The sequence below is a fragment of the Pseudonaja textilis genome, chromosome 6 (genome assembly GCF_049901715.1).
Source record: "Pseudonaja textilis isolate UNSWEBS1 chromosome 6, rPseTex1.2, whole genome shotgun sequence".
NCBI lineage: Eukaryota > Metazoa > Chordata > Lepidosauria > Squamata > Elapidae > Pseudonaja > Pseudonaja textilis.
The window spans coordinates 45,661,673-45,677,470 of record NC_141995.1 but is presented as its reverse complement, the minus strand read 5'-3'; the positions used below and the strand labels follow the sequence as shown (position 1 = coordinate 45,677,470).

Sequence of the window (15,798 nt, the reverse complement as noted above, 5' to 3'; positions counted from 1 at the left end):
GCTCATTAACTTAATAATTGTCCAGCAGGGAACTTAAGATATCTTGAAACAACACAGCAAGAATCCTGCCCTTCCTAAAAACAACAACAACAACAAGAAGTGGCTTAAAAACAAATTCTTTCCCAACTACGATGTAGTCAGAAGAGATTATACCAGGGGTGGGATTCAAATTTTTTTAACAATTGGTTCTGTGGGCGTGGCTTAGTTGGTGGGCGTGGCTTGGTGGTCATGTGACTGGGTGGACATGGCCAACTCAACATCACTCACATTGAGGCACGCGTCTCCTCGCCTGGCCTTTCATGACTGTGGGGATGCTACAACAGTCGTAAGTGTGAAAAATGGTCATAAGTCACTTTTTTCAGTGCCATTGTAACTTTGAATGGTTACTCCACACAAGCAAAGTACCAGCAAAGGAGGGAAAAAAACCTCCAGACAAGTTCCAGAGACAGGAAGTCTAGTCCTGCCAAGAATGTAATAAGGGTTAATGGAGAGGCAGTTTCTGTAAGCAACACCAGAGTGTTTCCTTCCTGCCTTCCTTACAGGATTAGGCCAGTAATTTCTTCTAACAATCAGTTCTCTGAACTGCTTAGAATGTTAACAACCAGTTCTAGAGAATAGGTGTGAACCTGTAGAATCCCACCCCTGGATTATGCTGTATGATAGTTGTAACTAGGTTGTATAATAGGATGCGGGGAAAGGGAGGGATTTGATATAACCAGTACACAATGACATTGTATAATTGGAACTGTTATATATATTAAGGCAAAATGTACAATAACAATTATTTTTTTTAAAAAAAAAACATTCTTTCCCATAATTCGTCCAATAGGGGCAAACTTGGCTTGGCACAAAAGATGACTATCAGTTGGCCTCTGAAGGGGTGTAGGGTTGCTGCATAGATCCTAGGGGTTTCTGGGGTGTCAGAAGGATCTCTTCTCTAGGGGCAGGACTTGATCACTTAGCAAGGGTCTTCAAACTTGACAGCTTTAAGACTTGTGGACTTTAACTCCCAGAATTTCCTAGCTAAACCTGAGGAATTCTGGGGTTTGAAGTTCACACACCTTAAAAGTTGCCAAGTTTGGAGACCTCTGGCTTAGAGCTATACATTCTGGCCAATCTTCTGGTCAGTTAATTAGCAGAGGCAGAAGGTTTTATATATAGGCCACGGGGATCATCTTTTAAATTCAACCAGGTCTTGGGCCAGCAAACTGTAACTACGATATTACATTCCTCGTCATTCCTTGGTTGGAAAGAAAGAGAACCTGTCTGACAATTGCAAGACTGAAATGTGTTGTTTGTCCTTGGGCTCTGCAGGACTTGTCAATCTTGAGAGACCTCGGACTTCTGGATTGCTGAGCTGAACTCCTGGGACAGGCCCAAGGGAAAGCAACCTGAATCTTTGTAGCTGAGGTTGAGAATTAAGAAAGGGAATGAAGTCCACAACCATATTAAACCACTCAAAAGACTGCTAGACCGAGTTGACCGCAGCGGCAAATTTCATTGGCCAGCTCTTTCCTGGCCATGTCAGAGAGTCCACAGAATAAGAGTTGGAAGGGAACTTGGAGGTCTTCTCGTCCAACCCTGCTCAAGCAGGAGACCCTCTACCATTCCAGATAAATGTCTGTCCAGTCTCTTCTTAAAAACCCCCAATGATGGAGCAGCCACTTCTAAAGGAAACTTGTTCCACTGGTTAATTGTTTTCACTCTCAGGAAATTTCCCCTTAGCTCTAGGTTGCTTCTCTCCTTGCTTAGTTTCCATTCGCTGCTTCTTGTCCTCCTTCTGGTGCTTTGGAAAGTTGCTTGTCTCCCTCTTCTTTGGGGCAGGTTCTTGGGTATTGGAGCACAGCTCTTGCAAATCTTCTTCTACATTCACTACATGTGAAACCGAGGTTGCCAACTTGTGTGTCATGTGTTATGGTTCCAGCAGCAAAGCTCTCTTACGTCTCGATGCATTTCTTAACTCACCCATTTGATGCGCTGCCTTGACCCAAAGGCCAAATTCGCATCCAACAATGATTTTTTGGGAAGTTTGTCAATTCTAAACACTCCTTGTTCTCAGAGAAGTTGGTTCAGAGGCGGTATTCAGCAGGTTATGGCTAATTCTAGAGAGCCAGTAGTGGAAAACTGGAAGTGCCCGTTTTCAGCCTCCGGAGGGCCTCTGGAGCCCTGGGGGAGGCTGTTTCTGCCCTCCCAAGGGCTTGAGGGAAGCCTCTGCAGCCTTGGGAGGCTGAAAAATGGGCCTGTTTTGGCACTTCCAGTATTTCCTTTTCACGCCCCGGAGGTTAAAAACGGGCATTTCTGGTATTTCCAGAAGGCCTGTTTTTCAGCCTCCCAAGGGTGCAGAGGCTTCCCTTGAGCCCTCAGGAGGGCAAAAATGGCCTCAAACAGGCCAAAAATCAGCTAGGAGACGTGTGCATGTGCAGTGCGGGTACGTTTGGCTGGGGCTCGCATGCCATAGGTTCTCCATCACTGCCCTAGAAGTAACACAGTCAAGAGAAAGTTTTGTCCGTGACTTTTGCTAAGACAAGGTGTCACCAGAGGTGCTTTTAAACAAAATTTCTAGGATGCATTGTTCTTTCTCCTGAGCTCAATCTATCCATTTCATGGGTCAACAAGACAGCTGGTTATAAAATTTTACAGTGGTATATCATTTTTTCTTCCATTTTGGTCCATCTTACACCTAAAATTACTGGCTGCATCATTTTATGCCTTTAAAGCAGCAATGTTTCATTACATTCCAACCTCACAAAAAATTTAAGTCTTTCCATGTATTTTCTGTTGCCACCCACCCCAAATGTTTGACAGGTCCCAATTTTAAATTGAAAGCTTTCTGATAAAAACGTCCAGTGCAGCCTTAACTAAACTCCACAGTATTTAATTTCCTTCTCTTGATTGTTCCAGACTTTGCCAATGTTATACTTATTGTATTGACCAGAAAGGAAGATGTTTCTGAATTTAAAATTATTTACAGCAAATGGGAGGCTAGACAGAATGGTTACGAAGGAATGCTATGTTGTGAATGATTGCTCTGGGTTGTAAAATCTCCAAACGCAACCCTATTTTAATTGGCCTATTCGTGTAAATGACTCTTATTTGGAGGACAGTGTAAAACTTTCCTTCAGGTGCTTCTGTTTTCCAAATTTCCTGCACAGATGGATTTCCTGCACCCCACTAGGGGAAAGGATGGTTTAGTCTTCATTTATTGTATTGGCTTTGAGTTAGGATTGATTCCATGATGTTTTCTTGGCAGAAGTTTTGTAAGTGATTTGCCCTTGTCTTCTTCTTAAGGTTGAGAAGGAGCAACTGGCCCAAGATCTCCTAGTTGACTTTTGTGGGTAAGACTAGATTAAAGCTTGGGTTTCCTAGTCCAAACCTCTTAACCATTAGACCAAACACCCTCAGTGGAATGTCTGTATCCCAAAAATCAAGGTTGCAGAACTTCAACCTTGCAGAAGTTACTTAGCAGCTCAAAGCTCATCTTTGACAGATATTTATCACAATACCACTTTCTCTCATACCGTAGAACTTTCTTGTCCCAAATATCTTTATTATCTGGAATAAATATCTGCCCAACTCCTCTCTTAAGAGTTTTTACTCACTTGCCAAAGACGTCTAATCAAAAGGACATGCAAGTTAAATTTAATGTATATACTTCACAATCCTTCTTTAGATGAGTTTTCCACTAATACAACGTCATTAGAAAAAAAATAAAGAATTTGCAGGTTTGAACTGGAATATGGTGGACCTTTGTAACACCCAACAGAGTTGCTTAATTTTCCTGACATCTTGAACCCAGAATAATAGAGTTGAAAAAGACCTCAGAGGTCTTCTAGTCCAACCCCCTGCTCGGGCAGGAAACCCTATACTATTCCAGACAGATGGCTGTCCAGTCTCTTCTTGAAAGCCTCCAGTGATGGAGCTCCCACAACTTACCCACAACAAGCTATTCCACTGCTTAATTGCTCTCGCCGTTAGGAAATTTCTCCTTAGTTCTAGGTCGCTTCTCTCCTTGTTTAGCCAAAGATAGAGATTCCATCTTTCTCATTATCACAGAAGGCAGGCATGCCCAGATAAAAGCTCATCCTACTCAACTGAAACTAACAATTCTCCACAGCCATCAATGGGATAATTAGGATCTTGGTGTTTTAACTCCCAAACAATTTTGTTTATGGCTAACCGATTCTCAAAACATCCATTGCTCAATACACATTTAAACCATAGTTCCCCGAAGAACTATTTCACTTGTACCCAAGGGATGCATATAAAGTACACTGAAGAGCTTCTAATTAGATCTGACAGAACCGTTGTGTTTTCTACATTAAGGATAAGGGTGAAAGGGTAATCTGAGTGTATTACCCGGTGCACACCAGCTAAGCAGGATTTCCCCAAGGTGCTGCTTTAAATGAAGTGCCCTACAACAGATTAACTCAGCACTTAATTCCAAGTAAACGATGATCTAATTTAACAAAGAGTAAATAGCGCCAATGTTGAAACCTAGAAACAAATTGTACAGCTGTGGAATGTAACAAAAGGAGCCAGATAATGTCACTTTCTCTAAAGTCCGGAAATTAATCACAGCGATGAAAAAGGGGCTAAAAACCCCACCTCGTGAGGGGTTGGGTAGAGAGGTGAGTGAACAGGGACAGGCTCAAACCCTGATGTCCAAATCTATTTTACCCTCCTAGCTGAAGAATTCTTCTTTGACATCGTATAGCCGTGGCGTGCAAATATTCCTAGCATAGCTTCAGTCGTAGGTCTAGAAAGGAGCACACACTTCACCTGTGATGCAAAAGTCACAATTTATCCAGCCTTCCAGATACCACGTTTTCTAGGCTACAAGTTTGATTGCAGCTATGTTTATTGATGTGGGCTATGGTAAGAGCTGCCTGAAAGCAGGGGTGGTCTGCTGGAGGCTGGGAGGGGCTTGGGAGGGGCTGGCAGGTCCCCCTAATAACCTCAGAAAGACAAGCAGCCAGGGAAAGCTCTTCATAGGTTTAATTGAACTTCTGGGCATTCAGCCAAGAGCATTTCACACCTGGTAACAGTGTGGCAAGCTAGATAAACAATCCACTTGGCGCCGCTTGCGAGGGAGAGCCATGGAGAAAATCAGATATCATAGGCATGGCCTCCAAGATCCCTCTCACAGTCACTGCTATTAAGCCTAGTTTCACCCAGTCTTTTTATTTAAGTATTAAATGCATGAAATAATCAACAATTTTTGGTGTGGGCATGGCTAGGTAGTCACATGACTACCTAGACATGACCACCCAGCCACATGACCACCCAGCCACACACACCCAGCCAGTCATTAGGCCAATTGGATTTTCCTTGCATCTTTGAATATTTCTCTAAGTTGTTCTTTCAGTTCAGCTGAGTGACCACGCATTACAAAATGCCTATCTAGTGCAGCTTTGTAGTTCAAATAAAGTATGGCTAGATACTTCTACAAAGCACGATACTTCTACAAAGCACTTCTACAAAGCACGAACGGAACTGTTTCTCATGGATTCTGGAACAGATGAAAAGCTAGGAGAAAGTTGGTTGCAGTGGAAAACTCTTCCCTTTCAAAGACCACTTCTGTATTCATATATTCAAAAAAGTCTTGGAACATCACTGAGCTGTTTGTGATAATTTAACCCAGCAACACACCCCTGCTACTTCAAAGCCAGAGCAAGAACAGATGGAGAAATCTTACAGAACTCCTGAGAAATCTTCATGGATGCTTAAGAGTTTTGCTACTTAAAGAAACATCAGGATAATGAACGTCTTTTTATAAAGGTAAAAAATTGGATGGAAGTATGGGAGGCTTGGATCCTTCGTGGCAATTAATACAAGGGAGAAAAAAATCTTCTTAATATTTTAACCGTCCTCCCATGAAATAGCAAAAGAATTAAACCTCCTTTCCTAATTTGGTCCCGAGTGGGACTACAACTTCCCACAACTCCTGGGTAAAGGCCGTGCCAGATGGGAGTGCTAGTGAGTGTGCCTGGAAGTATCTGGCATGATTTTTGTGTTTTTTCAGTGATAACGCAAAGAAAGCCCCCAGCCTTCATCAAGACACCTGCCTCTTCAGTAAGTCTACTGTGCCACCCCTGTCCATATTCTTTGTCTTCCGACTACAGTATTAGCAGTCCTATTGTGAAGCTCTTGTTCTTGAGAAGCATTGTTTTTGTGGTTATTTCTGGTAGGGAGAGAGCTCCAGCTAGCTGACCAATGAAAGAGATGGTGGAGGAGAGATGTTAGGAGTTGCTTTTGAAACAAAATTAAAAGAAGGGAGACGAGGCAGTTTTATGGCAGCCAATCTGCAATTCTTAGAGCAAGATTTGAATCAACTCAATTGCAGGTGATTTTCTGTACCCCTCCATGTAGATCAGGGGTCGCCAACCTTTTGGACCTCAGGGACCACCAAACTCATAATTTTAAATCCTGCAGACCAGAGACCCTGGGAAAATCCCACAAAAGTCTGCAGGAAAATTTACCACCCTGTTTTCCTACCTATCGATCGGTCTTTATTTGGGATCGCAGGATACCATCTCCAGCTCCATTCTCAGGGGGAGAGAGAGAGAGAGAGAGAGACTTTTGGCTTCATGCAAGGAAAGCAGCAGAAGCAGCAGAAGTATTTCTTTCTCTCCCCCAAACTCTGCCAGAAATGAGTCTTTGCCAGCGCAGCCTCTTGGAGCAGGAGGCCTTACAGGGTCCCAAAGACTCATTTCTGGCAGAGTTGCGGGGAGAGAAAGAAAGACTTTTGCTGCTTTCCTTGCATGCAGCCAAAAGCAGCAGAAGAAAGAAGCGGAAAGAAGCAGCCCGGTGGCCAGGCCAGGCATGTGGGGTGAGTGGGGCAAGTTCCCCTCCCCTCCATCCTTTTCCTTTTCCCCTCACTTCCTTGTGTTGTTCGCAATGCAAGTTTACACAAGCCTTGTGTTCCTGCGGGCCATGTGGGAGGTGCAGCCTTGTGTTCCCGCGCAGCCTGGATTAATTGCTTGGGGGGGAACGGACACATTGCCCTGCAGACCACCAAAATTTTCTCGCAGACCACCAGCGTCCCCGCCCCACTGATTGGTGACCACTGATGTCGATAACTATTGACTTGGTCCCCTGGTCTGGTGAGTGGATGGACTTTCATATTGTTTGGTGTGTGTGTGATTGTGTGGTCAGGTGAGGAGATGTAAACCTGAGTGGCGTTCTCTTTAAATGCTTAATCTATCAGGCTTCGTCTCTCTGTGCTGCCTTCGCCTATGAATAGGATAAAACGGGCCATGCTTTTGTTGATGAATGGTGCTGTCCAGCTACCTAGTTGCCATTCACAGAGAACATTCTGCTTTTATGAAGGGGCACAAGGTTTCCATTCACAGGTGCTTTGGTTTATTGGGGAAACTGCTCTGGGGGATTTCCTATATGTGAGAGCATGCAAGTTGGCTCTTTTCAAAGGGGGTGATTTCTCCTTACTTTTGAGAAGGAGGTTTCGTTAACTATTTTAGAAGAAAGAAGAGGCTGACTCCTACCCTCGTTTGGGTCATGAAACATCTGCAGGAAAACAACCAAACTCAAAGAGCACTGAGGACTCTTCAATTGATGATCTCTCCACTCCATTGGAAAACGATGCAATCTTCAGCCAGTATGTTATGACTAGATTTCATGTACTACACTTGGGACATTCGTTGTAGCTGCAAATATAGGTCTTTAAAAGATGGTTTGTATCAGCTTGGGTGTGCTTTCATTCAGATACGTCCTGCTTGATTATGGAAATTTAGGTGAAGGATTTTTTTCAAAAACAGACTAATTGCTGTATGTTAACATTATTAACATAATGGTATGAGTTCCGTGATCATCATAACCGACTCCGACCAAACCATTTAATTACACAATTCCCAACAGCTTTGATGAAATTGTATAACCTACTTTGAAATGCTTAACCTAGAAAGATAAATTTGGATATTTAGGTTTTGTCTTTACTCAACTGGAAGTAAAACCCACTGAAATCCGTGGGTCTAAATGACTGTTTGTTAAGCCATTATGTGGGACTATTTAAAATATTCAGACTGTTGCCATAACCTATTTAAACAATGCCAATTTTAGTTAACATGCTGGCATATGATAACTTGCCCTACGAAATGTTTATTTATAAAATTTATCAGCAGCTTATCTGGCATTCTAATCTCTGCTGAAAACAAAGCCCTTCTTAACAATGCATGATAAACTGTATAAATATCTCCATTTGGACGTAAATGTTTTAGCTTTTTCACCACGCATGACAGAGTGTCCCTGTTTCCAATACGAATTTTTAACGTCTTTATACGTTCTAGATAATTTCTTTGACTTCATGTCCCAATGATACCAAGGATGGAAACTAATCAAGGAGAGAAGCAACCTGGAATTAAGGAGGACAATTAACCAATTGAACAGAAGTTGCCTCCAGAAGTTGTGGGTGCTCCATCACTGGAGGTTTTCAAGAAGAGACTGGGCAGCCTCTTGTCTGAAATGGTCTAGGGTCTCCTGCTTGAGCAGGGGGCTGGACTAGATGACCTCCCAGGTCCTTTCCAACTCTGTTATACTGTTAACCCATCCATTCAACCTTAAGCTATGTATTTTGTTTACTATTGAAATCTGTAATAAACTGACAGCGGAATTAATTTAATATCCAAGTAAATTTCACCTTCTTCAACCCTCCTACATTCACGACATTCTTATATTCAAGACAGACCTGAGAGGATAACCTAGGAGAATTATTTCAATCAGCACTTGTGTCGTATCAGTTCAACTAGGTTGCATACTTCACTAAATGGAATAACAGCAAAAGCACAATGGAGAAAAATGATTTTTTTAAAAAAACATATTTTTCTGCTTCTTCACAGGAAATTGCAGATCCCCACCCCCATTAGCAACAAAATAGGAAATGATGTGGCTTCTGCACAGAATATCACTGGGTCGTTATCTGCTTGATTAAGTTTTCTTGGGAACTGGAAAACACAGAGGGGAATCCTGAGGATGAAAATTGCTGGAGAAACACAGATTAAGTCAGCCTGTGCAAAGATCTGATTTCAAGTCAGCTCTGGTGAATCAGTTCTTTGAATAACATTGTTGACTTGAGTCCCCATATGTCTGCGTTGGCTGCTTTTGTCCCGTTTTGATTTGATGAATATTCAGATTGAAATAATACATACGTACATATTTGCACATGTCCTTTCTTCTTAACCAAGTCAAGAATCTGAGTTGATTTGAGGAAGCAAAGCAATGGTTTGGTCTGAATCAATTTAACTTCTCAAACAGAATTGGAACTGGGTGATTCACCCATTTCTAATATTTAGACTAAATAGTACTAGCACTTAGTCTTATATACCACTTCACACAGCTTTTACAGCCCTCTCTAAGCGGTTTTACAGAGTCAGCCTCTTGCCCCCAATAATCTGGGTCCTCATTTTACCAACCTCGGAAGGACAGAAGGCTGAGTCAACCTTGAGCCGATCAGGATCGAACTGCTGGTAGTTGGCAGAGTTAGCCTGCAATACTGCATTCTAACCATAACAAAGGAAGGGAGGAAAGAAGGAAGGAAGGAAGGAAGGAAGGAAGGGCAGAGTCAATTTTGAGCTGGTCAGGATCGAACTCGTGGTAGTGAGCAGTGAGTTGGGCTGCAATACTGCATTCTAACCACTGCTCCACCATGGCTCTAACCAGATTCATTGGCAGCAAATCCAAAGTGAATGATTCTCTGATGAATTCTGGAGACGTTATGGAACCTAAGAACAAACTTGGATGGGAAGCCACCATGAAAGGGAAGTTTTAGAAGAAGGCAATTCTGGGTCACTTCCGGCTTATCAAAACAAAAACAAACAAACAAAAAAAAAACCCAACCCCTACATGGACAGATTTTTGAAGAAACAAGACTTTACGTTAATCTGGCTCATAAAAACCCGAAATTTTAAGCTAACATTAATGGGGAAAGAAGTATCTCTTTTCGGAGACTTGAATGTGAGAATACTCTTTCAGTCATGTTCAAAAGGAAAATGGGTGATGCAAGGGTCCCTCTTTCGTATTTAAAACACTGGGGTCTACATAGACCATTTTCTCTATCTGTGGTGGCGCTCTCTGCAATTTTCAGATCATCTTCTGAAGTGGACGGCCTCCATGGACGTCCAGTGATGTGTGTAAGACACAAAAGACTAGGCTGCATATTAAGTACCAATGAAACTGATTTAGTACTCTTGCCTATGCATGGAAATATAGTCAGTTAATGGTTAGCATTATTATTTTTATTTATTTATTTATTATTTAGATGCTGGAGAAGGGTTAATGGAATTCAACAGGGGTTGGGCTTAGTCTACTTGTGGAAACACAGAGATTCTGGACTGATTCCTCTTTTGACTCTGCCTCTGGTCTCTGCCACTCCTTTTCTTGACTACACTGTGAAATTTAGTGTGAGAATATAAAACTCTTAATGGGATCCTGTTCTGTGGAGGTCATCAAAATTTTGTAAGAGTTTTTTTCTCCACTTCTGGGAAAGAAAATATCTTCCTGACAATCAAGTGGTTTTGTGACACTTTCTCAATTTTGTTATGAATCCCCTAGGAAAACAATGGAGAAATTTAACTCTCTCCCACTACAGAAACCTTGTCTCAAAGCTTCTCCAGAGCGGTGATTTGTGTCTTCTGTTAAAGTCCCCCTCTTTTCTTTGCAAAGGAGGGAAGGAAAGACTGTGGACCAACTTTGGGAAGTTAATTTTGGCTTATCTAGGAATGGTGGGGGTGGGTTGCACAGAGAGAGTGAGTGAGTGAGTATCAATGCTCGCCTTTTGGAGACCCAATTAATGAGGTTCCAAACAAAGAAAAGTAGGTCAGTGTCCATTTGGTTTGCTTTAGCTGAATAGGGCATAATGGATTGTGTTGATTTAAGAAGTGATTCTTTGCTTCCAATTAGAGCAAACGGTGGGATTCAGACCGGAGTCAGTGAGTTTTTTATCTCTTCTTCTTGCCCCTTGAATCAGTAGGGCAGGGTGGTGGTGGGGAATGAGAAATATAATAAATTATAAGTCATGCACCTTTGTGAAATATTGTTGGGTGGCTCACAAAACCTAAATGGAAACATGCGTGTGAAATTGGTGGCTTCTTTCTTGTAGAGTTGTAATTGCAGGAGTGTTCCTATCTCGGATGGCAAACCTCAGATAAAGAATGTTTCCAAGCAAATACAACTCAGGCAAACAAAGTCACCAATCTAATGGAGGATTAGAGAGAGGAAGTAAACATATGTTAGACTTTAACTAGAGATAATTAATTGTGTTAATTACTATTATGCTAAACAGTAACGAAAGTTAAGCAGTAACCAAAGTTAACCAATGTTGGAGGATTACTAAAAATGTGTATAAATACAAGACTAGACTCCAATAAAGTTCATCATGATTCAGTTGATCATGATCAAGCAACTCGACTGCCTCGTCATTACAACACTTTCTGTGCCGTCAAGTCAGTGGAAATGCTTAATAGCCCCACACAGAGAGGTTTCCTCCAGGATGGTCTGTCCCTAGTGGTGGTATTCTACCGGTTCAGCCCGGTTCAAGCGAACCAGTAGTAAAAAAAAATGCTACTGGTTCATCCGAACTGGTATTTCCAACAATCAGCTGTGATTTAGATTAGCTAAAAATCAGGAAATCATCAGATTTCTTGCTTTCTAGCTAATCTAAATCACATGGCACAGCGGATTTCCCCCTGCTCACTGTTGTTCTTACTTCGCCAGGAGGCTTCCCTGAGGCCCAGGAGGCAAAAAAACAGGGCACAGAGGCATGCTGTGAAACGGGGAAAAACACCACATAACTACACCCACCTAGTCACATGACCCACCTGGCCACACCCACCTAGCTACACCCACAGAACCAGTAGTAAAAAAAAATTGAATCCCACCAATTTGGATGCAACCATCTCATGTTCTTCTTGGTGGACATCAGGTCTCTTGTGGGTCAGCCTATTCTCCAAAGCCCCTGAAGGCAGGACAAGAAACAAGGAATGGAAACTAATCAAGGAGAGAAGCAACCTGGAATTAAGGAGAAATTAGATCGATCAATCAGTGGAAGCAGAGGTGGGATTCAGCAGGTTCTGACCAATTCTGGAGAACTGGTAATGGAAATTTTGAGTAGTTCGGAGAACCGGCCAATCCCACCTCTGACTGGCCCTCCCACCCCATCTCTTCTCTGCCTCCCGTTGAGTCCCAGCTGATCGGCTGGGTCTTCTTTGGTTGCTCTGCACAGGAGAACGGAGCTGGAAAGCAGGTTAGTGGGGGTGGGGAGGTAATGGGGATTTTGCAGTATCCTTCCCCTGCCACACCCACCAAGCCACGCTGGCTTACCCCAAGCCACACCCATCAAGCCAAGCCACGCCCACAGAACCGGTAGTAAAAAAAATTGAATCCCAACACTGAGTAGAATGGCTCACCTTCAGAAATTGTGAAGCTGTGAACGCTCCCTGGAGGTTTTTGGGAAGAGACTGTCTGAAATAGCCTAGGGTCTCCTGCTTGAACAGGGGGTTGGACTACATGACCTCCAAGGTCCCTTCCAACTCTGTTATTCTCTTAAATAGCTTGCCTGGTCTCAGCCCTGGCATGGCTTCATTTGTTATTGCTTTTGTTCAGTAACAGATATAACAGGAAGATGAATGACAATAAAATAAATCAAGGTTGGGTGGAAGAGGCAAAATCATTTTTTAAAAAATATAAATCATCCTTTGTAACCAGGGCTACACAAAAACATTGTGCTGCCTACAGCAGATGTGATGGGGGTGGTTGACATCCCCACCTACAGTTGGAGGGGCACTCAACTACTCTGTTCATATCTGAGACTCCAAGCAAGTCATGTTTGAGGCTATTAAGCTGGTACGTGATTTCAATGGGGATAGAGTTGCCATAATGTTTGCATTAATGTAATCATGAACCTCACTGAACATGGGATCCTTTTGGAGTAGACATGTAAAGTATTTAGTTTTGGGGTGAAAAAATTCCAGATAACCTGAAACAGAACCATCAAATCCGATATTATGGAGTCCAACTCTTGTCCTACTACAGGAATACAGACGAAAGTTAGGAAGGAGAAGGCTATCTGATCTTCACATCACAAGGTCTAGTGAAAAAGAAATGCTTATGTCTAGATCCACTGTCAAATTGTTCTTAAACGGTAAAAGACTTCTTTTGAAATAACACACCAGTCTCAAAGTTCCACCGTATCCTTCACAATTGTACAGTTTCTGACCTGACGGTTGTATTTTTGTTTTGTCCCCATTTCTTGTGTGAATCCTCCTTTGGCTTCACACTTTCCCTTCGCTTTTTGGTCCTTACCCCTGGCTTGGTTTTCTGCCTTCCATATGTTTCTCCATACCAGAATTGTTCACAGCTGGGCTTGTAACATCGTCTTCATTAGAAACTGCCGCAAGAAACACTTATGATTTGGGTTCACTCGGCCGATTTAACCTTGGCAATCTTTTTATCCATACCTGGATTTGGGTTGGCTTGTCACCATTTTCCCACTGTGTTTGTGTGCCAATGCAGCCAGCCTTTCACTCCCATTTAAATATGGAAACATGACCATTTGTAATCCCCATTAGAAAAAAAAGTATTCTAATTTTAGCACAGATAAAAGGTGTCATCCTTTTTTCTTCCAAGATCCTTTTTTTCTTGCAATTTGCAGTGCTCTGTGCCTTTAAAAAAGGAATTGGAATTCTCTGTGTCCATTTGATGATTCACTTCCTAGCTTCAATTGAAAAAATAAAACATGTCTTTTATATTTTATCTCACCCTATTTTTGTAATGATAGTCAATCTGCAACCTGCTTGTTTGCTTCCTTTCCATGGCCCTAAGGGTTCAGCTGTGCATTTTATGCCGGCAAAATAGCAATAGGAGACCCATAAGAAAACCTGGAGTTGCTCTAGCTTTGCCTCAAAACTTCAACTTCTTTCAGGGCGATTCAAGAAAGTGCTAGCAAAGCCCTTTATTAAATGTGCTTTGCTTCTTGGATTGGAGGAACTTTTGCCCTTTTTACCTATGGAGGTTCTCCGTTACCCAGGTCGCAGTTGTCCCAAAGGTGCTTTTTCAAGAGGCACCTGGACTTCCTTGTTTTTCCTTGAAGGTGTCTCACCTCTCATCCAAGAAGCTTCTTCAGCTCTGGGGAATGACTGCCTGCAAGGAACATAAATCCTTCTTGCATGAGAAGCAAATTGTCTTCAAGGAAAAAAAAAACACAGAAAGTCCAGTTGTCTCTTGAAAAAAAAGCGCCCTGAGGACACAGAGGAACCTCCAAGTGGCCTCAAGGACTCTCTAACAGGGTGCAAATGACCAGCTCTGTCTGCAAGGAGTGCAAATCCTTCCATTCCCCACCAACCAGTCAGAGCTGAAGAAGCTCCTTGGAGGAGAAGCGAAACGTCTTCAAAGAAAAAAACAGAAAGTCCAGTTGGAAACTCTTGGAGAAAGCAACTTTGGGTTTCGTCCCTTTTTTCCCATTTTCTTTCCCCGCTTTTTAGGACAGATATCTAAGTTGACAATGCAAGCCACGTTGTTTCTTTCCTTGGATGCAACTGGTGCTTTAATTCTTCTGTCCTTTCATTTCTGGGATGTTTGGAGACAGGGATTTCGTGGAGGCAATGCCCTCTGCCAAGAGACAGGAGGGGCGTCCCTTGTGTTCCAGTGAGAAGAGGAAACTTCTGGTGTTGATCCAAAGCCCGCAAATTAAAACCATTAACGACAAAGATGCAAATGCATCCGATGATTAATCTGATCTCTGACAAGCTCCGAAGGGCTGTTCTTTTCAGCGGGAGCTGAGCCGTAAAGCAGGAGCTTGCGAGCGCCTGACCTGTCATTGAAGGCTGGCGCTTCGGTCTGCTCGCTCATGCCTCTTCCTTTAAGCAGCCTTGCTTTTTTCCAAACAAATACTGCAGTCTGGAAATCCGGGATGGATGCCCTCCTAGCAGCGGAGAAATAAGAAGGCTTGGTGGTGTCGGATGCCTGTTTTTTTTCTTCTGGTGACGAGGTCACAATTAGCATCCCAAAGCATCAGGATGCAGGAGACCAGGGGTTTCAGTTAGCACCTGCCTGGTCACCTTATTTCCTTTCTGGCTGTGCTGGCAACTTTTTTTTTTTTTTGCATGGGAGGCAAAACAAAAAACCCCAAAACAACCCCACCCCCGGTTAGAGTGACTTAAACTTTCCTTTATAGACTGTGTGGTGGCTTGGCAGCTGATTGGCATGAAACACCATCTGGGACAATGTTGACTTTGGAATGGGAATCAGAGGGTCTGCAAACAGTGGGCATTGTTGTGATAATCTTTGCATCCCTGAAGCTGCTGCACTTGCTTGGACTGATAGACTTCTCCGAAGGTAAAGTGGTGGCTTTGAATTGTTCTCTTTGTAGGTAGTGCCAGCTGCTTCTGCCGCTACTGCTTCTTCTTGCTCTCCGTCAGTCCCTTTGGCGTTGGAGGATCAGGCATGCTGCTCATAAACTGGTGCCAAGAAGCTTCTGCAATTTCTGGCTGTAAATCATGTTTTGTTTGTGTTTCTATTTCTACGGTTCAGTCCCTGCAGCTTCCTGATGCTGCTACGTTTTTCAGGGATGGAGGCAGAAAGGCATCTCTAAACCACTCCGCGGGAGTAAGAAAGTTAGAGTCCAAACAGGTTCTTTTCCTTGCATACAGATTCATGGCTACGTCGAATTGGAACTTTTCTGATTCCGTTATTAATACGGGTTGCTTTTCCACACGAACAGATTTCTGGAAAACTAGTTGGGGTGTGTTCTGTTTATTTGTCATCTCAGAACCGGAGAAGCTTGACTGGCTA

At 42.8% G+C, this 15,798-nt stretch overlaps 1 protein-coding gene across 5 annotated transcripts in view; it reads left to right on the top strand.

The window, feature by feature from the left end:
• The window catches only part of KCNIP4 (potassium voltage-gated channel interacting protein 4), a 267,695-nt gene that overhangs the window by 163,261 nt on the left and 88,636 nt on the right, over positions 1–15,798 (top strand). Inside the window, exon 1 of one of the 5 annotated variants that reach the window (XM_026699754.2) lies at positions 14,814–15,342. The exons of the other annotated variants lie outside the window; for them this stretch is intronic. Within the exon in view, the coding sequence (XP_026555539.1) occupies positions 15,231–15,342 (112 nt within the window). The 5' untranslated portion in view covers positions 14,814–15,230. Of the gene's footprint in view, positions 1–14,813; positions 15,343–15,798 lie in introns of those variants that run through there. 5 annotated transcript variants of the gene reach the window in all.